This window comes from Nothobranchius furzeri, chromosome 11 (assembly GCF_043380555.1).
Source record: "Nothobranchius furzeri strain GRZ-AD chromosome 11, NfurGRZ-RIMD1, whole genome shotgun sequence".
Taxonomy (NCBI): domain Eukaryota; kingdom Metazoa; phylum Chordata; class Actinopteri; order Cyprinodontiformes; family Nothobranchiidae; genus Nothobranchius; species Nothobranchius furzeri.
In genome coordinates this window covers 34379298-34402206 of record NC_091751.1, presented here as the reverse complement: position 1 = coordinate 34402206, position 22909 = coordinate 34379298, and the positions used below count along the sequence as shown (strand labels likewise).

Here is a 22909-nt window from a genome sequence, read left to right as displayed (position 1 = left end):
TGTTTCAGAACAGGAGTCTAAAGAATCTCCTTTTCTCGGTTGGAAACACAGGGATCCTGGGTAACACTCACTTTGACCTGTGGTGCTCCTCAGGGCTCTATCTTTGGTACCTTTGTGTTTTAGGTGACTGACTCTTTTGTTTAGGAAATGTCTTATTGTTTATGTGACCTGGCGTAGTTTCTTGCATTTTCGTTTCTTTAGTTTCTCTTTTAAATTATTGTCTTGCATTGGTCACTCAGGGACCAACTCACCCTTACAAGGGGTCCTGACACCCCATCTTTTCAGAGCTCCACCCACAGAGGCAGCAGTAGCTCAGGATATATATCAGGTTACCCAGACAATGGAGGGTTGCTGGATCAATCCCAGCTCCTGGCAGACAATTCTGTTGTTTTTTCCGGCTTCCCTGGATGTGTAGGATATACAGCTCCCCCATAATTCGTTCTCTGCTCCTGGATGAAAAGCCGGACATTTTCATCAATACAAAAATCCGCCCGGACAGAGAGTGAAAAGTGGACACGGTCCATCTCCTTTCCTTTTTGTATTGTTTTCTCTCTGTAAACATGCTGTTAACTTGCTTTGCACATCTTCTAATTGAAATCTGTCTATCATATATATATATTATTTTTTCATAAGCTTGCATTTGGTACCCCTCCCCCGGCGGGGTGCCCTACGCGCTGTGCGTGATGTGCGTGTGCGGAGCGCCGGCGCTGCTGATATGTTACACCTAAGCTTATAATTAAATAAAAAAACTGTATGGGGCACCATTTAATTATTATTTATATCATGATCAGGTCTGGTGCCAAAATGTGTTTATGTAAATACCACCAAATACTAAGGTTATATAATATTATATATACATTCTCGTAAATAAAACAGTATTAAAACAATGGTAATATGGGCTAACCCTGAGGGGCATTATATTATCCATGCTGCCATTATTTTATTATTTTTTTTAAATATTTATTTTACAAGTGAGTGTGAAAACAGTATAGATATAGACACGTACAATTTTTGTGCACTCAGTTATGTCAGCTACATTAAGGGGGACAGAGAATGAATTGTGTCATTAACACTTATTAAAATATGCCAGGGTTTGAGGTGGGGTGGTGAGACAGTGGACCCAAGGATGCAGACTTATTGTTTAAAAAAGGTAAATTTAATAATGCAAACAAAAGCCAACAGTAGGACACAGGTATAAAAATACAAACAAAAGAACCAAAAAAAACACACACACAAAAAAATCCTCTAAAAAAAACTTACTGAGGAAACTGAACACAAAAATTATTACCATAACACCCAGACCCAAACACTCCCAACACATTACTGCAGGGAAAAAGATTTTATGGGGTGTCAAATCCTGCAAACACCTGCATCTTCCTCTTGTCACAAAGTTCAACACAGAACTTCTCGTAGTCTTCCTGCAAACTAAAAGTGAACAGGAACGGTTCCCTCACTTCTTTAAGCTCCTCATGATCATCATCCAGGCTGTAGCGGAGGCAAATTGATGGTTTTATCTGATATGACCATGAAGATGTAATATTTTATATAAATATAAAATATTTACCTGCAAGGTCTTTATTGTAATTAATCAGAAGATTCTAGGATTTATTTCAGAAGATCTAAGTTCTTTGCAGTTTCAGTGATCAACCACACTTCGTGTTACTTCAAGAAAGAGTCAAGCTTATAAAAGTAAGAATTTATTTTACAATTTAAAACATGACTAATTAACTAAGCATTAACTGTGATTGGATGGAGCTAAACATGCTGAAGGAACCTATGTGTGAATGCGATATCAGTCAGAGCTTCCTTATCAAAATAAGCCAAGTTCTGGTGAAAAGAATTTGGTTTGCTCTAAGCTACAAGTTGTTATCATCAGAAGCACATCAGACCCAATCTCTCTGTGTTCTACCTCACCCTTTTGATGACCCTCATCACGGACCCGGAGGTCAGAGAGGTCGGATGACCTCGGGGCACCCAGGTCTGGTAGATTGACCGCAAGCACCGACTTCTCCAGTCCAAAGTTGTCACCAGGCAGCACAGGTTGGGATCAGCGTGCGTCTCAGGAATAACTCTTAAGGAGTTGAACAATATCAGCTTTGTTTATGCAGGAACTGTTTGCTCATCAGCTTTGCAGGTGCAACAAGGTTTTGACGACGTGCCAAAATTTTTGATGTTTGAAGAGGTTTTGCTACAGATGGTCAGTCTGAGTGATTCTCTAGAACTGTTTAATTTCTCAGAATGCTCTAGTTTTAAGATTTGCTGTTATGATTTGAACAGCCAATCAGAGGCTGACAAGTTTGAGAGATGTTACGAAGACTACTCAGAAACACGCCATCTAGATACAGGATGTTCTGACTGGGTTAATACAATGTGTCAGGGTTTAACTTAGCAACACTTATGTGTGAGTGCAGATGTGTGGACCTTGTCGTCAAAACATGTTGAACACATGGCAGTCTTAGTAGACATCATAAGATAACATCCATTCGGTGTGCACAGATTAATGAAGCATTCCATTACACTATAATTATTATAAGCAGCAATAAACAAACATTATTTAATGATTATCTAGATTATAAGTCATAAAAGAAGTTATTAAATCACTCTTGAATTTAGCAACTGATTCGAGCAGGATCTTCTTTCTTCTGGAGGCAGACAGATGGACCTTGGGGAAAGAAAGTTATTGTTTATCTTTCAGACTAGCAGAGTCTGAATCCCAGCTGGTGTGAAGGCAGACTCATTTCAAAAGGAACACATGCAATGTTGTGTCTCCTTTCTGACCAGATGTTGAATAGATGGTGAAAGGTCAGACAGTGCCTAAACTGACCCTTGCTGGATGCTACAAGGCCATCACACATGTGTAACATCTGTACTGCCCTCAAGGAAGTGTCTTTGTTGATGACCTGGGGAAGGGAAAGTTTTCCTTTGAAGGATCTGGTGCCACACCACCTTGCTGCCTCAAAAGTGTCTTTCAGCTGAGAATTCTCCTAATCAAAAGTAAACACAACAAATATTAAAATACAAGTTGGAGAAGGCAGAAACAGTGAAATTAGAAAAGCCCACAGCAGGTAACATACTCTGTTCCCTGTTCCTCGTTCTGGCCTGTTCTCAGCCTCCGCTAGAAAGGAAACATTGTTCTTCTTAAAGGCAAATTAACAATACAAAATGTAAAAAAAATCACTAGCTTATTTTAAGCATACTGGTTTAATGTAAATGGAGTAATAACCGCAAAACCCACTTTGTCACATCCCATTTCTACAACCTTGTGGGTTGTGTGTAATAATACTGGTTTGAACAATACCTGAGGCTTCACAGACAGATTCTGAAAGCCTAGCCCATTTCCCCCCAAAAGTGATCACATAACATTTTCCCCCAAAGCTATATTTCTTATCAACAGTACATCGTGCCAGATACTTTTGAAGTCTATCTTAATAATGTACTACTGAGAAAAATACTTTTTAAGTAAAGATAATACCATTACATTAATCTAAAACTCAGAAAAAGACTTTTTAAGTCCAGGTTAATAACATTTTCGCCACATTAATCCTTAGTATCGTTAAAACCAGTGGCGGGCGGTGCATTCCACCCCTGCGCCTTCGGTGATTTCCTATTCAATCCAATCTAAATTAATACACCTTAAAATACCATCAATATGACATCACAGCTGGAGAAACCTCTCTCTTTCACTCTCTCTCTCTCTCACACACACACACACGCGCGCGCGCGCGCGCGCACACACACACACACACCAGTGGCTGGTCAAGACATGTAATTTCCGGAGCCTTTGAAATCAAACTCGCATTCCCAATTGAGGGTAGGAAGCTAAGACCACAGATACTGTCAAATCTCAAAAATGAAAGACAGGTTTCAGGGATGAGACAATAAAATAAATAAGTAAAGCAAACACATTTGCATTTGTTTAGGAGAAAATGGCACCGCGAAACAATGTTGGCGCAGCTGCACACACCACGTTGTACACAACATTAATGGCATAGAAACAGAATAATTTCATTTAGCCATTTTATTTCGTTACCATTTCTTGATTATTAACGAAATAAAATGACAAAACATAAAAAAATACTAATAAAATGTTTCTACTCACCAACATAAATGTCCAGCATGGATCTCCTCCTCTCCTGCTCATTTGAAAATAAAATCCATCCTTCTTTCTTTCCTCAGGAAAACCTCAATGGCTCTGTCATACAGTTTATCTGTGCGCTTCAGGTCCATGAGTAGAGCCTTTTCTATGGACATGGAGGCTAATGCTGAAAGCCGTGTCTGTCCGGTCGTGTTTCTGGCGTACATTTTAACGCGCTTTAATGCTGAGAATGAGCGCTCAACAGAGGCAGTGGACACCGGGATAGTCACAGCCAAACAGGCCAGGGCGTAAAGTTGTCCCATACTCTCACTCAGGTTTTTGCTGAGAAGAAAATCGTGTAGATCAGTGGGACTTTTTCCTTCAAAATCAGCCATAGCATACATTACAGTCAGTTCTGTTTTAAGTCGGGGAAGATCAAACAGTGGTCCGTGGCTCTTTGTTAAGCTGGAGAAGGCTGCTGTCGGGAATTTTTTTCTGTATGTCTGAAAGTGCTGGGGGTCAAGAAGGGAGAGAAACATCAACATTTCATGGTCCTGAAATCGATTCCTTGTCTGGGAAAGAATGTTGTCCAGAATGCTGTTGTGGAGTTTTTGGTAATGTGCACGGAGATCACCTTGCGCCGTGCGTTGGCCTCTGCGCACACTTGGACCACCGGAGGCGCGCATTGCTTCTTCATATATATCACTGAAATTGCCCCTCTCTTGCTCAACTTTGTCACAAAACTCGTTCAGCCTGGCCATGCAGAATTGCACATCCAATGATTTGGTCTGCAGTATTCCAAAAAGCACATCAGCATAAGCCCATTGAATGTGTTGAGCAAAAAACAAAACTCAAAATCGTCCAGCCGTGCATTAAATCCATCTGCAGAAAGCACGGTGTCCTCATCATACTCGTCGTGATGGTCCAATATGTGACCAAACAACTCCTTTAGAGCAACTCGATTCTCAAAGACTGCATTCACCAGTCTTGATGAATATTGCCACCGTGTTGGCGCAACACGAGGAAGACGCCGTTTGCACACATCATCCAGCAACTGTGTGCGCTTCGGGGATCTGGAGAAAAACGCAGCGAGGCCATTCAGATTGGCAAAAAAGACCTTGCACTCTTTAAGCTTTGAGGCCCCTTGAGTCAGCACTAAATTAAGACGATGTGCATAACAGTGAATGAATAAGGCCATAGGTGCCTTTTCCTTAACTTTAGCCTGCACCCCGTTTAGTCCAGATGCCATCACCGCTGCACCATCGTAACACTGTGCAACAACTTTGTCCAAACAGTATTCATATTCCTCAAGAATACGGAAAATAAGCGCGGCAAGGTCATCAGCTCGCCTGCCACTCGTTACATCCACAAATTTGACAAAACGCTCCTTGACACCTGTGGCTGTCACATAGCGCAGGACGAGTGCCAGCTGTGCCACGTTACCCACGTCTGTGGTTTCATCAACCATGACGGCGACAAAAGGGGCTCTTCTGATCTCCATTTTGATCTCATCTCCCATCACTTCAGCAATAGCATAAATGAGGTCATTTTGTATTCTGCCTGATGTCCCAGTAAAGACCCTGTTGGTGGTCAGGTGGTAATGCAAGTCGGCATCATGTTCAGCAAGAAAAGATAGAAGCTCCGCATAATTCCCTCTATTTAATGACTGGGGGTTTTCATCATGTCCCCTAAATGAAAGTTCCTGTTTACCCAAAAATATGACACAATCCATCAGCCTTTTCAATATCTCCCTATTTTTCTTCACCTTTTCGTTGTGGAGCTCCGTGTCCTTGCGCGCCTGTTCACTGAGCTGCAGATCCACTCGGGTGTCCCCAAAGGTTTTTAAAAGCACCGTAGCTTGTAAGTGGCCAGCCGGGCTTTGGTGTCTCTTTGCTGCCTTGGTGAAACAACTTAAATTGGCAAATCCAGTAAAACTCCAAATACCAAATCGATCATCTGATGTGAGCAACAGGCATTCCCAGCAGAATAGCCTGCAGCGGTTCTCTGAAGCTGTTAGCCATGGGTACCGTTCATAGTTGCTTGCCTGAAAATGACGAACAAATCCTTTCCCCTGCTGGGACAAGCCAGCTAGCATTGGAGTCGGACGACCTGTTCTCACAATATCCATTTTTTCTTGAAAGGTCCGTCTTGAAAATGGTGTGGCAAGTAAATCTGCCACCAAGCCCGTCCCTTCTCCTCTTTCAGCCATCATTTGTACAAAAATACACCGATAGCTGCCTATAGGTACAAATCTCCGTGTTTAGTTTTGATATTTTGCTTCATGCCGCTAGAAAAGTTCAAACTACTGCTTATCCAATCACAGGATGTGTTCATGTCAACTTTTGCTTGAGGCCAGCTAGCTGGCCCGGGCCACGCTGACTCGTGAGCTGATTGGCTATCGCAACTAGATCGTCTCCGTTCACTTACAGCGACAGTGGGCTTCTCAATTGATTCTGAAGACCTAGAGCAGACTTAATCTGCCTGAAAACACAAGCTAGCTTAAATCTGATTGGATAACACCCAGCCTTGGTATTTCAACACTGGAAGCAGCGCAACCAAGTGGGTATAATAGGATAAAAAGAAAATTGACCAGTGAACATATTTTTATTCAAAAAATATTTACCAAAGGAAAAAAAATACACTTACGTTTTTGAGTAAGTTTAGGCCAGCAGAGAAGGCTTTGCTGGCCCTGACTGCCCACCACTGGTTAAAACTGAAAATCCATACCTACCTCCATTCTGCGTGCCACTTCTCTCTCTGTCACAGTCACACACAACCTCCTCAGCGGTTTCAGTCTATGGTTTCAGTGAGCGGGGTCAAATGTTTAACTCCGCCCATGTTGCACCTAACTTAAATTCTAACCGATAGATGTTTGTATTTATTTTATTTAGTTTAATTATATTTATATTTTAATTATCATGCCGTACCAAATCTGATTTTATGAAAAAGCTTAATAAAATGTGATTTTTAGTTAGCACGTTCCTCTGTAGAAATGAGTGCACTGGGGGGGAAGCAGACCTATCTAAAATGGCGGCCGACCTCTAAATGGGTTTTATCACTATGGCGCCCGCACGGTGGGTGGAGTCAAACGTTTGACTCCAACCACATTGCACCCCACCCCGATTGGCGTACTGCAGTCAGGGGCTACTTGCAGCACCGCTACCTGCATAAAAACCGTGTCACGGACACCCCCCATTCTGAAATGACGCTACACATTACGGGGCTCCCAGGGGCAGATAAGAGTTGGTCTCTCTCCGAGAATACTAATAAATTTAACAATGATTACTGCCCGATGACATTGTTCCCAAATCTGCAAAGCTCACTGGAAGGACACAAAGCGAGGACAATATTTTCCTGATATAGGGTTTATTACTCAAGTAAGGGTAAAAAAGTATCTGATTAGAAGGCTACTTGAGTACTGAGTATCATCTGATCTAATATTTTTAAAATGATGACATCAAACAGACAAAAAAATAAGAAGTTGTGTGCAAATATTGGTATTTATATACTAAAGGGGAAAATGTAAACAAAAAACACAATTACCAAATAACAAATTTTAGGCAACATTTAGACACTAACTGAGGACAATATTTTCCTGATATACAGGGTTTATTTAGTTGTCAGAAAATGTAACACGTTTTAAAAAATACAGCGAGAATACCGAAAACCGTGATAATTTTCGTCATATTAACCGTGAGGTTAAATTTTCACACTGTGACAACCCTACTGCAGACGCAGCACCAATCCACATATCGGTCTCGCTCTCCATCTTTCCCTCACTTGTGAACAAGACTCTGAGATGCTTAAACTCCTCCAGTTGAGGCAGGTCTAGAGGACAAGCTCTGGCACCCGTCATACAGGGACGTAACAGCCTGTATCAGAGGGTCTGATACACCATTCTCCCTGAGTACCCCCCCCCCCCCCCCCCCCCCCATTATAGGGCCACCCGGGGGATGCAGTCGAGTGTAGTTGAAGCTATACTGAAAGCTATATGGGAGTAATGGGAAACACACTTATGGCTGAAATCAGACCTGTCTGAGTGATCACATGATGTCAGATTCAGAAGGACATGTCTGAGACCTTTGAGCTGAAGCATGGAGTCCCTCAAGGGTCTGTACTGGGCCCACTGCTGTTCTCAATCTATCTGCTGCCTCTGGGTGGCCTCCTATGTCCATTTGATGTAACTTTTATTGTTATTCCGCTGCCTGTCCCTCTCTCTCTGGGTAGCTCTTACAACTTGATTCAACTAGAAAAATGACTATCCACTGTTAGAGGCTGGTTATAAGATCATTTCCTGCTTCTGAATTTGGATAAAACAGAATTTATAGATGTTGAACCACTTGAACTCCACCAGCTTTACTGCAACTTCACCTTGTTTCTGCTGCTTCATGTGTCTGTTGTCTTTGTCATCAGTCCAACAACTCAACAACCAGTGGGTTCCCAGTGTGTGAGTCCCTCTAGTGGATGTTGTGGAGTATTGTGTTGTCTTTGATCTGCAGGTTTTCTACACACTTTTACTGTTTCCTGTCACTGTGGGCCTCACAGCACAGTAGTACACAGCAGAGTCTGTCGCTGCAGCAGAGGAGATCAGCAGGTCCACACGTTTCTGTGTTTTGTTTATACGAGCTGAGAAATCAGACCGAATTGGATAAATGGATCCTCCCTCTGTGATGTAGAGCAGGAACTCTGGTCTGGATTTCTGCTGGTGTCGGTACCACTGGATACTGTAGATAGAACCGTCGTACTCACAGCTCAAGCTGATGCCTGTTCCCTCTGCAACAACTCCACTCTGTTCCTGGATGATCTTGTTGGTGGAGCCCATGGCTGCAAAAAGAGACCTTCATGTCAGTTAGTCTGCAGGAGATTCAGACATCAAGAGACTCAACAGAAGTTCTTCACTTCAGGGTTCACATGTGATCAGTCAGAATGATTTAGAAAACCAGAGCAGGTCTGCTCCCAGTCAGGTCTTTCTGTGTTCTGGCACTCACCAATGCAGTGAGAGAAAAGCAGAAAGAGGTAAAGTAACATGTTTCACTTGTTAAAGTCACACAGCACTGCAGCAGAATGAAGCTAAGCAGCTTCTGAGCTGCACAGCCCTTCTCCTCAGCATCAGGATGCTTTAGTTCTGCACACACAAACCGTCTGATTGGCTGAGTTCTACAATGGTGGGAGGAGCCAGAGGAAAAGCCACGTAAATGTTTTCTGCCTGAGGAACAAGTCGATGGTGAAACCTGACCAGGACTTAATCCTCAACTCAACGTCCATCAATGTCAATGTCCAGAGCTAAATGAAAACATGTACAGAACCATCAGAATCTTTGGATTGTTCTGCAAACTTATCACCTGAAGATGAAGTCAGAGTCGGGTCGCGGGGGCAGCAGCCTAAGCAGAGAGGCCCACACTTCCCTCTCCTCAGCTACTTAGGCCAGCTCCTCCGGGGGAATCCCAAGCCATTCCCTGGTCAACTGAGAGACATAGTCCCTCCTGCGTGCCCTGGTCTTCTTTTAGGTCTTCTCCTGATTGGCCATGCCCGGAAAACCTCACCAGGGAGGCGTCCAGGAGGCATCCTAATCAGATGTCCGAGCCACCTCAACTGGCTTTTCTCAGTTTGGAGGAGCAGCGGATCTATTCCGAGCCCTCAGCTCTCTCTTCACCACGACAGACCGGCACAACGCTTGCATCACTGCAGACTAGGGTTGTCATGGTAAACGGTGTAGCGGCAAACCCTGGTAAAAAATTTGAAAATAATAACCGTCTTGTTTTTTAAAAAATATAGTATCTCAGTGGATTACCGTAGCTGTGGTGTAGGCGCGCTGACCCATACCAGCCACCGTATCACCTGCTGAAGTTGCCGGTGGCACATGCACACTTTGTTGTTTACAGCCAAATCTTTCTTGAAGCTAAAGCTGAAATAATGACCAAAGGAGGAGACGGCAACGCTCAGGACATTTATTATCCCTCAAAGAAAACAAAATCGGGAGTATGGGCATTTTTTGGGATATTTGAAGAATGTTGAGGGACAGCTGATAAAAGATGCTAACCTGTTTGCAGCACATACAAGAAAAAGTGTCTGTGAAAGGCAGCAACGCTTCAAATCTCATGACACATCTGCATGACCATCACCCACAACTCTACAGTCAACGCAAGGCAAGCTAACGTGAGCGTTTTAGCTAAAATGTGTGATCCGAGGATTTGGGTTGAGGGAGAATGCAACGAGTCGCTTTATAAAGCAGCCGCAGCGCCCAAATACCCGATTGTAAACAAACAACATAATTACCAAATAACAAATTTTGGGCAAAATTTAGACACTAACTGAGGACAATATTTTCCTGATATTCAGGGTTTTTTAGTTGTCAGAAAATGTAACACATTTTAAAAAATACAGCGATGATAGCGAAAACCGTGATAATTTTAGTCACAATAACCGTGAGGCAAAATTTTCACACCGTGACAACCCTATTGCAGACACAGCACCAATCCACATATCGGTCTCGCGCTCCATCTTTCCCTCACTTGTGAACAAGACCCTGAGATGCTTAAACTCCTCCACTTGAGGCAGGACCAGAGGACAAGCTCTGGCACCCGTCATACAGGGACGTAACAGCCTGTATCAGAGGTTCTGATACTCCATTCTCCCAGAATACCCCCCACTCCCACCCCCCATTACAAGGCCACCCGGGGGACATAGTCGAGTGTAGCTGAAGGTATACTGAAAGTTATATGGGAGTAACGGGATACACACTTATGGCTGAAATCAGAGCTGTCTGGGTGATCACATGATGTCAGATTCAGAAGGACATGTCTGAGACCTTTCTGCTGAAGCATGGAGTCCCTCAAGGGTCTGTACTGGGCCCACTGCTGTTCTCCATCTATCTGCTGCCTCTGGGTGGCCTCCTATGTCCATTTGATGTAACTTTTATTGTTATTCTGCTGCCTGTCCCTCTCTCTCTGGGTAGCTCTCAACTTGATTAAAGTAGAAAAATGCCTATCCACTGTTAGAGGCTGGTTATAAGATCATTTCCTGCTTCTGAATTTGGATAAAACTGAATTTAAGATGTTGAACCACTTAAACTCCACCAGCTTTACTGCAACTTCACCTTGTTTCTGCTGCTTAATGTGTCAGTTGTCTTTGTCATCAGTCCAACAACCAGTGGGTTCCCAGTGTGTGAGTCCCTCTAGTGGATGTTGTGGAGTATTGTGTTGTCTTTGCTCTGCAGGTTTTCTACACACTTTTACTGTTTCCTGTCACTGTGGGCCTCACAGCACAGTAGTACACAGCAGAGTCTGTCGCTGCAGCAGAGGAGATCAGCAGGTCCACGCGTCTTTTATCATCACTCACAGTAAAACTCAGTCCAGACACTTTCTGTAATATAAGTGTTTCTGTTCCTGTGTGAGAGATCAGGAACTCTGGAGGTTCTCCTGGATCTTGCCGGTACCAGAAGAAATAATCACCAATAGCAGCATCTCTAGAGTAATTGTAGGACAGAGTAACAGGGGCTCCTTCTAAACTGGACTCTTTATTCTTCACTGCAGTCAGATGTTCACAGCTGACTCCTAAAAGAAGAGAAATAAGTTTGGAACTTTTAGAAAACCAACTCTTCAGAGTGAGTCAAACTCATCTAACTTTAGACTGAACATATTCCAAAGCTGTAGATTCAAACTGACCTGTTAGAATAGTGACAACCAGCAGAGAAAGCCCACAACAGTCCATGTTGAACAGAGTGAATGTTTGTGGTTTGTATGTTGAACTGTGTTGAATGTGGAAGTTTGTGTCTGTTCTATAGTTCAGTAACAGTTCAGCTCCTCCCTGAATCTCTCTGTCTCCTCCTTCATCTGTAGTTTCACTTCTCTCAGCTCCCCGTCCTCCTGGTTCAGCTATCAGCGTCATTATAAATCTTTGTGAGGTGAGGAGGTTTGTTCTTGTTTCAGAACAGGAGTCTAAAGAATCTCCTTTTCTCTATTGGAATCACAGGGATCCTGGGTAACACTCACTTTGACCTGTGGTGTTCCTCAGGGCTCCAACTTTGGTACCTTTGTGTTTTAGGTGACTGACACTTTTGTTTAGGAAATGTCTTATTGTTTATGTAATCTGTCTTAATTTCTTGCATTTTCATTTATTTAGTTTCTCTTTTAAATTATTGTCTTGCTTTGGTCACTCAGGGACCAACTCACCCTTACAAGGGGTCCTGACACCCCATCTTTTCAGAGCTCCACCCACAGAGGCAGCAGTAGCTCAGGATATTTATCAGGTTACCCAGACAATGGAGGGTGGCTGGATCAATCCCAGCTCCTGGCAGACAATTATGCTGTTGTGTCCTTGGACAAGACACTTCACCATTCTTGCCTGCTTGTGGTGGTCGACGGGACCGGTGGGGTCAGTGCCCTGAAGACTCACCTCTGTCAGTGAGCCCCAGGCCAGCTGTGGCTACAATGTAGCTCATCACCACCATGGTGTGAATATATATATGGGAATGGATGAATGATACACTGTAGAATAGAGGCGTGCAAAGCAGCAGATTTTTGTAATAGCATTTTTGAGGGGTGGATTTGGCTTTGAGTAAAAGTCAAAATAAATGTAAATATATGTTTTTTTCACTTCCGTCAATGTCTTCTGTGGATGGCAGCCTCGTCTCTGTCAGTATCCCAGGGCAGATGTTGGTTTAACAACAGATAACAACAGGCACGTTTTATTAGACCTTTCTGCTGCAGTAGATTACAACCTGTTACTGTGTTGGAATTTCTGCTTGGGCTCTGAAGTGGTTTAAAAAGGTAAATGGCTTGTATTTGTATAGGGTTAGGGTTCAACACTCCAAGGAGCTTCACAACACAGTCAGTCATCCACACATTTTTGGCTAGCAGTCTGCTTAGTGACGTATGCTTTTGGGAGGTGCGCTCATGATGTAGCGTGTCCTGCTGAAGCGAGACATCGTGCAGTCTGCCTCACTGAAATCTAGTGTCGTACCGTGGGCCACCTTTCTGGAATTCTCACAGAGTGACATGAACAATCCTGTGCGACGGCTGAAAATACAGTGTAATCTGGGCTTTAGGCGACATTTTAGGGCAGCATGGGATTGCATTTCACCTATATGCTGAGGACTGCCAGCTGTGTTTTCATGTGATTGTGTCTGGTGGCTGCCCAGTTACAAAGCTCTATGACTGGCTGCAGATGAGGCTTGGATGTCCGAAAGCTTCCTGTTCATAAATGAACATAAGATGTTTGGTCCAAATTACCATACTGATGGCTCTGCGTTGACTGTGGCACCTGCAGGACTCATTTGTAAATTAAGGTGTGAAAATTGAGAGTGCTCCTAGCTTCAATGGCCATGTCAATGTCATTGTTTCATCCTCCTTTTATCAGTTGTCTAAATTCTAGCTAATTCTGTCTGGGCATGATCTTGAAACCGTGGTGCATGCATTTATAACATCACACCTGATTATGGGCTCGACACACGGGAGGCGACAAACGACCGCAATCAGCAAAATTTGTCGCTGTCGCTTTTATTAAGTGACACACGGGAGGTGACCCGCATCAGCGGCAAGCGGTAAAGCCATCGACACGTTCTGTTCCATGACAAAATCGAAACTTCCGTTGTTTTGATTGGCTGTGTCAGGTTGGAGGGATTTAAGGTTATTTAAGCGGTTCAGAGTTAAAAAAGCGGTATATATGATGTTTCACAAGGTGCTGCTAGAGTTATGTGAAATCTTACTTGTGATTTTACAATATAAAACATATTAATAATCAACTTCCCCTCCGTGTTTGCTCGGAAATGTACGGAGCATCCGGTCCGCTCATTGGTCAGTGAATGAAACCTCCGTTGAATGGTCCTCCTCCGAGGGACAACGATGAAAAGTTGAAAATATTTCAACTTTCTGGGTTTGCGTTGCTGGGTCACCTGTGCACAACACGTGCACGAGCGCAAAATTTCTCACGCACATTTTTCATGTTTCGCTTAGTAGGAGGGAGACCCGCAATTATCGCTTTGTTGTGCATGTCTCATTGAAAATGAATGGAGGAGAGGCGATGTCGCCTCCCGTGTGTTGAGCCCATTACTGTTAGTCCCTCCTAGTTGGGGTGAGTCAGACTGCTGTTGCTTGTCTGCAGCTTGAGATTTTTGGAGGGGATTTGGTAACATGCTGTGTCCATATGCTCCCCCATACACTGCATTCAGAAAACAGGGCAAAGCTCTTGGTCCCTAAAGCCTCGTTTATGCGTCAGCGTCGGTACAGAGACATGCAGCTAGCGTTCTCCGTCTCATTCGGTGGATGTTTAGAAAAGAAAGCTCTCCAGCAGGCTCGCAAGGATGGACAGAGTTGAGCTCTCTTTTCTAAACATCCGTCGAATGAGACAGAGAATGCTAGCTTGTGATTGGTCAGGACACGGCTATCGTCAACAGCACCGCTATTGCACTCTCAAAAACAAAGATATCTATTGTAGTTCCAGACACGGAGCAGGATGAAAAATACCTCGTGGAAAAACTATTAAAAATATGAACATTTATTCACCCGTGACTAGAGAAGGAAAAAGGTGTGCAGCACGCGTTTTATTTGTGGACAGATATATGTCCTAACCCTTACCCCAACCCCCACCCTAACCATAACCCTTAAACAAACATAAAATTGTACTACACATAATATTTTCAAAAATTATATTTAAGCAAAACATACATTGTTGGTTACAGGGTGGTTATGGTGAGGGTTATTTTTTGTGATTTGGTCATTTCCACTTGCAGCTGGATGCAAAAGAATTAGATCTTGAGGAGGGAGCACATATGGAGACAACACCGGCCCCATCATCCTGGTGGGCTTGCCAGAGTTATGTGCTGAGCACATATACATATCCACCTGTCTTGTACCAACATTGTTTATAATGTTACTCTAAACATACTAAATATAACAAACTACTTGAGATTTCTGCCAGCCCAGCCACCTCCATCTCTCAGTCGTGGTGCAGCTCTCCATCCACCTGCAGCTATTGTCACTGCAGGGCCGTATCCACCATTGAGGACACCGAGGTCTGGACCTCGGTATTTTCTCAGTGTATTTAAAAAACATTCAAAGAATGCTCGCCAACTGCTTGCATTGTCCACCTGGTTATGGCAGGGGCACTACAACAACGCGAGACACCCAAACTAATGACGAAGAAGAGCGCCGGTCGGCTCAGCCAGTAAACACGAGAAGAATAAGAAATAGGAAGAAGAGTGATGACCGCGAAAGATAACAGAGATAAATAGCTGTAAATACTTTAATGCTATTTTTCTCTGAATACTAGTCAAACTTCTTTTCATCTGTCAAATAGGGCTGAACGATTAACTGCATATGCAATTAAATTGTGATGTTACAAAAGGAGATTTTCTAATCGATAGGGTTTGATATGACTGATAGCGGGTGGTTAGCACAACACTAATATACAAAAACCCATAGGAATGCTAATGCACACAAAGCGAGGACAATATTTTCCATATATAGGGTTTATTACTCAAGTAAGGGTAAAAAAAAGTATCTGATTAGAAGGCTACTTGAGTACTGAGTATCATCTGATCTAATATTTTTAAAATGATGACATCAACCAGACAAAAAATAAGAAGTTATGGGCAAATATTGGTATTTTAAATAGGAAAGGGGAAAAGTGTAAAAAACAACATAATTACAAAATAACAAATTTTAGGCTAAATTTAGACACTAATTGAGGACAATATTTTCCTGATATACAGGGTTTATTTAGTTGTCAGAAAATGTAACACGTTTTAAAAAATACAGCGATAATACCGAAAACCGTGATAATTTTCGTCACATTAACCGTGAGGTTAAACTTTCACACCGTGACAACCCTACTGCAGACGCAGCACCAATCCACATATCGGTCTCGCGCTCCATCTTTCCCTCACTTGTGAACAAGACCCTGAGATGCTTAAACTCCTCCACTTGAGGCAGGACCAGAGGACAAGCTCTGGCACCCGTCATACAGGGACGTGACAGCCTGTATCAGGTGGTCTGATACTCCATACTCCCGGAGTACCCCCCCACACACACACACAGAGACACACACCACCACCGCAGGGCCACCCGGGGGATGCCGTCGAGTGTAGCTGAAGGTATACTGAACGTTATATGAGCGTAACGGGAAACACACTTATGGCTGAAATCAACTGTATGGGTGATCACATGATGTCAGATTCAGAAGGACATGTCTGAGACCTTTGTGCTGAAGCATGGTGTCCCTCAAGAGTATTTACTGGGCCCACTGCTGTTCTCAATCTATCTGCTTCCTTTGGGTGGCCTCCTATGTCCATTTGATGTAACCTTTATTGTTATTCTGCTGCCTGTCCCTCTCTCTCTGGGTAGGCCTTACAACTTGATTAAACTAGAAAAATGCCTATCCACTGTTAGAGGCTGGTTATAAAATCATTTCCTGCTTCTGAATTTGGATAAAACAGAATTTATAGATGTTGAACCACTTAAACTCCACCAGCTTTACTGCAACTTCACCTTGTTTCTGCTGCTTCGTGTGTCTGTTGTCTTTGTCATCAGTCCAACAACTCAACAACCAGTGGGTTCCCAATGTGTGAGTCCCTCTAGTGGATGTTGTGGAGTATTGTGTTGTCTTTGCTCTGCAGGTTTTCTACACACTTTTACTGTTTCCTGTCACTGTGGGCTGCACAGCACAGTAGTACACAGCAGAGTCTGTCGCTGCAGCAGAGGAGATCAGCAGGTCCACGCGTCTTTTATCATCACTCACAGTAAAAGTCAGTCCAGACACTTTCTGTAATAGAAGTGTTTCTGTTCCTGTGTGAGAGATCAGGAACTCTGGAGGTTCTCCTGGATCTTGCCGGTACCAGAAGAAATAATCACCAATAGCAGCATCTCTAGAGTAATTGTAGGACAGAGTAACAGGGGCTCCTTCTAAACTGGACTCTTTATTCTTCACTGCAGTCAGCTGTTCACAGCTGACTCCTGAAAGAAGAGAAATAAGTTTGGAACTTTTAGAAAACCAACTCTTCAGAGTGAGTCAAACTCATCTAAGTTTAGACTGAACATATTCCAAAGCTGTAGATTCAAACTGACCTGTTAGAATAGTGACAACCAGCAGAGAAAGCCCACAACAGTCCATGTTGAACAGAGTGAATGTTTGTGGTTTGTATGTTGAACTGTGTTGAATGTGGAAGTTTGTGTCTGTTCTATAGTTCAGCAACAGCTCAGCTCCTCCCTGAATCTCTCTGTCTCCTCCTTCATCTGTAGTTTCTCTTCTCTCAGCTCCCCTTCCTCCTGGTTCAGCTATCAGCGTCATTATAAATCTCTGTGAGGTGAGGAGGTTTGTTCTTGTTTCAGAACAGGAGTCTAAAGAATCTCCTTTTCTCTGTTGGAAACACAGGGATCCTGGGTAACACTCACTTTGACCTGTGGTGTTCCTCAGGGCTCCAACTTTGGTACCTTTGTGTTTTAGGTGACTGACTCTTTTGTTTAGGAGATGTCTTATTGTTTATGTGACCTGGCTTAGTTTCTTGCATTTTCATTGCTTTAGTTTCTCTTTTAAATTATTGTCTTGCTTTGGTCACTCAGGGACCAACTCACCCTTACAAGGGGTCCTGACACCCCATCTTTTCAGAGCTCCACCCACAGAGGCAGCAGTAGCTCAGGATATATATCAGGTTACCCAGATAATGGAGGGTTGCTGGATCAATCCCAGCTGGGATCAGTGCCCTGAAGCCTCACCTCTGTCAGTGAGCCCCAGGCCAGCTGTGGCTACAATGTTGCTCATCGCCATCATGGTGTGAATGTGTATATGGGAATGGATGAATGATACACTGTAGAACAGAGGCGTGCAAAGCAGTGCATTTGGCTTTGAGTAAAAGTCAAAATAAATGTAAATATGTTTTTTCCCTTCCGTTAATGTCTTCTGTGGATGGCAGCCTCATCTCTGTCAGTGTCCCAGGGTTGGTTTAGCAACAAATAACAATAGGAACGTTTTATTAGACCTTTCTGCTGCAGTAGATTACAACCTGTTACTGTGTTGGAATTTCTGCTTGGGCTCTGAAGTGGTTTAAAAAGGTAAATGGCCTGTATTTGTTTAGGGTTGGGGTTCAACACTCCAAGGAGCTTCACAACACTGTCAGTCATCCACACATTTTTGGCTATCAATCTGCTTAGTTATGTATGCTTTTGGGAGGTGCGCTCATGATGTAGCATGTCCCGCTGAAGCAAGACATTGTGCAGTCTGCCTCACTGAAATCTAGTGTCATACCGTGGGCCACCTTTCTGCAATTTTCACAGAGTGACATGAACAATCCTGTGCGACGGCTGAAAATACAGTGTAATCTTGGCTTTAGGCAACATTTTAGGGCAGCCTGGGATTGCATTTCACCTATATGCTTATGACTGCCAGCTGTGTTTATATGTGATTGTGTCTGGTGGCTGCCCAGTTGCAAAGCTCTATGACTGGCTGCAGATGAGGCTTGGATGGCCGAAAGCTTCCTGTTCATAAATGAACATAAGATGTTTTGTCCAAATTACCATACTGATGGCTCTGCGTTGACTGTGGCACCTGCAGGACTCATTTGTAAATTAAGGTGAGAAAATTGAGAGTGCCCCTAGCTTCAATGGCCATTTCCCATGGAAAAACCCATAGGAATGCTAATGCTAATATCGCCGATTACATTCTTACAAATTATGAATTATAAACGGTAAATGATGTGTCATATCAACACGGTTTCGAAAGTGATCACTAACAAAACTTCAAAAACAAGTCCAACACATGTCTCGCATGCATTAACTCAAAAAGGCTTGTAAATTCACTTTAGTTTTGTATTTACTTTGTTTTGACGATGAAAAGGCAGCTGCACCAAACAAAACTTATGTTTTGTAGTATGAAAGTGGTGAAAAGACGGAGAAGTAATTGAGGTGGTGGAGAGGATATTGGTAAAAGAGATAAAGTTGACAACTGTTTATGAGATAAAACCATTATCACGTATTAACTCATTATTAACGCACAATGCAAAGTTACAGCGTCAGTGTTATAATAGAATGTATCGTTGTTAATAAAGCAGGTTCTTTTACAAAATAATTGAATACGTTCAATCTAAAATCCATTCAGACATAAAGACATTCCAAGTAAGGCAGATGTAATTGGTCTATTTATTGGGTTTTTTAGGAGAGCAAGGTGAAAGAAGGGCAGAGGAAAGTAGACAACAGAAGAAAGTAGACAGAGATGAAAGAGAAAAAGACAGAACAGATGAGAGAACAGGAGGATATAAAAATGATATGGCGGTGGTTTGTGAGAAACTGCAAGAAAAACAAAAGGAACCTGGCAGAAAGCACCAGTCTGAAGGAGAGGGGACAGAGAAACTGCAGAGAGAGACCATGTGTGAGAAAGAAAGTGTAAATCAAATACACATCTCTCCAACTGAACTTGATCCAGCAAGCTATGAGAATAAGACATAAACAGATGAAAATAAATATTTTCTTCTTAAACATAGGTTTAAGAAGCTATAATTATCCCAAATCAAAGTTTGGTGAAAAACTGCTACGATATAACAAAGCGGGACATGGACGTAATTTTCACTTTAGAAGTGTGTGTGTGTGTGTGTGTGTGTGTGTGTGGGGGGGGGGGGGGTTGCATCTTTACAGTATGCTCTAATGGGAAACAGGCTTTAACACAAACTGTTGTTTTCCGCTTGGTCTTTGAGCTCAACCAGTGTCAGTTTAATATAGCGTAATATTGTTTTTGGATGGTAAAAAGTGCAGGGGTCAACACTTGACTTTTGAAAAAGTGGGGGGGACATGTCCCCCCCCCCTCCCCCCCCCCCCCCCCCCCCCCACAAAAAAAAATTACGTCCATGAAGTGGGAGGAGAAGGATCCCTGGCTTAGATATTCAGCTTCAGAAGATTCTGCATACTGTGCTGCTTGTTTGTCATTTAGCACAAAAACAGCCAATACAGTTTTCATTAATCAAGGATTCAAAGGCTGGAAAAATGCAGTTGGAGACTTGCGAGGAATCATCTCAAACCACAGTTTCAGTCCAACACATCAAAAGGCCTCTGAGCGTGCTGAAAATTTTCTGGCAGTTGCACAGGGAAAACAGAAAAACATTAATGCCGTTCTGAGCAGTACCTATGCAGAGAAAGTTAGTGTAAATCGCAAAGTTCTCCTTTCCATTTTAGATGTTATTATAAACCTGGCAAAGAGAAATATTCCACTTCGTGGAAACTGGCCAGGACAAAGTGAAGAAGGCAACTTTTATCATTTTCTCACATGGAAATCTACATTTGATGAAACATTGAAACATCATCTTCAGACGGCACCAAAAAATGCTAAATACATAGCACCCATCATTCTGAATCAGCTGATCGCATGTTGTGAAGCTGAGATTCAAGAGGACATAATTAAAGAAAATTAAAAGGGCCAGGTTTTTCACAGTCCTTGCAGATGAATCAATGGATGTAAATGGGACAGAACAACTTTCTATCTGCATTCGTTATGTGAAGCATGACAATGGAGAATAAATATGAGAACATTTCTTGGGTTTTACTCCTCTTGTTAAAACAGGTGCTGCATCCATAACAGAAGCCATTCTATCTCAGTTGCAGAAGTGGGACCTTGACATCAACAATCTGAGAGGGCAGGGCTATGATGGAGCCAGCACAATGAGAGGGCATCTGAGTGGTGTGCAGCAGCGCTTTAGAGAGCTTCAGCCACGGGCATGATTCACACATTGCCGAAGTCACTCACTCAATCTTGTGGTAGTCCACAGTTGTTCTGACATTCCACTCATCAGGAACACCATGAGCACAAATGAGGATGTTTCTGTTGTTTTGTTTTTTCTGCATCTGCTTTAAGGAGGAACGTACTGCAAGAACAAACATATGGCGGCAAAGAAACACGGGCAAGTTGTCGTCGTCGTCGTCTTCCTCCGCTTATCCGGGTCCGGGTCGCGGGGGCAGCATCCCAACTAGGGAGCTCCAGGCCGTCCTCTCCCCGGCCACCTCCACCAGCTCCTCCGGCAGGACCCCAAGGCGTTCCCGGACCAGATTGGAGATGTAACCTCTCCAACGTGTCCTAGGTCGACCCGGGGGCCTTCTGCCGGCAGGACATGCCCGAAACACCTCCCCGGGGAGGCGTCCAGGAGGCATCCTGACCAGATGCCCAAACCACCTCAACTGGCTCCTTTCGATCCGGAGGAGCAGCGGTTCTACTCCGAGTCCCTCCCGAATGTCCGAGCTCCTCACCCTATCTCTAAGGCTGAGCCCGGCCACCCTACGGAGGAAACTCATTTCGGCCGCTTGTATCCGCGATCTCGTTCTTTCGGTCATTACCCAAAGCTCATGACCATAGGTGAGGATTGGGACGTAGATCGACCGGTAAATCGAGAGCCTGGCTTTCTGGCTCAGCTCCCTCTTCCCCACGACAGATCGGCTCAGCGTCCGCATCACTGCAGACGCCGAACCAATCCGCCTGTCGATCTCCCGATCCCTCCTACCCTCACTCGTGAACAAGACCCCGAGATACTTAAACTCCTCCACTTGAGGTAGGACCTCTCCCCCGACCCGGAGGTGGCAAGCCACCCTTTTCCGGTCGAGAACCATGGTCTCAGATTTGGAGGTGCTGATCCTCATCCCAGCCGCTTCACATTCGGCCGCGAACCTACCCAGCAAGAGCTGAAGGTCAGAGCTGGATGAAGCTAGGAGGACCACATCATCCGCAAAAAGCAGAGACGAGATTCTCCTGCCACCAAACTCGACACACTCCACACCACGGCTGCGTCTAGAAATTCTGTCCATAAAAGTGATGAACAGAACCGGTGACAAAGGGCAGCCCTGGCGGAGTCCAACCCTCACTGGGAACAGGTCCGACTTACTACCGGCTATGCGGACCAAACTCACGCTCCTCTGGTAAAGGGACTGAATGGCCCTTAACAGAAAGCCACCCACCCCATACTCCTGGAGCGTCCCCCACAGGGTGTCCCTGGGGACACGGTCATAAGCCTCCTCCAAATCCACAAAGCACATGTGGATTGGTTGGGCAAACTCCCATGCCCCTTCCATCACCCTTGCAAGGGTATAGAGCTGGTCCACAGTTCCACGGCCAGGACGAAAACCACATTGCTCCTCCTCAATCTGAGATTCAACTATCGATCGGACCCTCCTCTCCAGTACCTTGGCGTAGACCTTTCCAGGGAGGCTGAGGAGTGTGATCCCCCTATAGTTGGAACACACCCTCAGGTCACCCTTCTTAAAGATGGGGACCACCACCCCGGTCTGCCACTCCCTAGGAACTGCCCCCGATGACCACGCAATGTTGTAGAGACGTGTCAACCATGACAGCCCAACAACATCCATAGCCTTGAGATACCCAGGACGAACCTCATCCGCCCCCGGGGCTCCGCCGCTGTGTAGTTGTTTGACTACCTCAGCAACTTCTGCCCCCGAGATCGGACAGTCCATCCCCAGGCCTCCCAGCTCTGGTTCCTCCTCGGAATGCGCATTGGTGGGATTGAGGAGCTCCTCAAAGTATTCCTTCCACCATCCGACTATAGCCTCAGTTGACGTCAGCAGCTCCCCATCCCCACTGTAAACAGTGTGAGCGAGTTGCTGCCTTCCTCTCCTGAGGCGCCGGACAGTTTGCCAGAACCTCTTTGGAGCCGATCGATAGTCTTTCTCCATGGCCTCACCAAACTCCTCCCACGCCCGAGATTTTGCCTCGGCAACTGCCACTGCTGCACCCCGCTTGGCTATCCGGTACCTGTCTGCTGCCTCCGGAGACCCACAGACCAGCCACGCCCTGTAGGCCTCCTTCTTCAGCCTGACGGCTCCCCGAACCTCTGGTGTCCACCAGCGGGTACGG

At 44.3% G+C, this 22909-nt stretch overlaps 1 protein-coding gene and 1 gene segment (V, D, J or C); both read right to left on the bottom strand.

Annotated features, from left to right (window-relative positions):
* Window positions 1-8043: 8043 nt before the first annotated feature.
* LOC139061669 (Ig heavy chain V region 914-like) lies at window positions 8044-9172 on the bottom strand. The segment is given in 2 exon segments: window positions 8044-8899; window positions 9064-9172. Coding segments are annotated over 2 exon segments (360 nt in total).
* Window positions 9173-16563: 7391 nt separating this feature from the next.
* LOC107373772 (uncharacterized) lies at window positions 16564-17836 on the bottom strand. Its single transcript, XM_070541869.1, has 4 exons — window positions 17785-17836; window positions 17650-17743; window positions 17137-17525; window positions 16564-17025 (listed from the first exon to the last, which is right to left on the bottom strand). Exons 1-4 carry the CDS (start codon window positions 17834-17836, stop codon window positions 16694-16696), a joined length of 867 nt encoding a protein of 288 aa, XP_070397970.1. The 3' UTR covers window positions 16564-16693.
* Window positions 17837-22909: the final 5073 nt, after the last annotated feature.

Excerpts from the sequence above, each read along its gene's own strand:
- LOC107373772 (XM_070541869.1), bottom strand. The coding sequence starts at position 17,836 with ATGGCGATGAGCAACATTGTAGCCACAGCTGGCCTGGGGCTCACTGAC. Across the intron at positions 17,744-17,784 it reads CCTGGGGCTCACTGACAGAG|CAACCCTCCATTATCTGGGT; the intron begins GTGAGGCTTCAG and ends GGATTGATCCAG. Across the intron at positions 17,526-17,649 it reads ATGGGGTGTCAGGACCCCTT|AGTCAGTCACCTAAAACACA; the intron begins GTAAGGGTGAGT and ends CCTAAACAAAAG.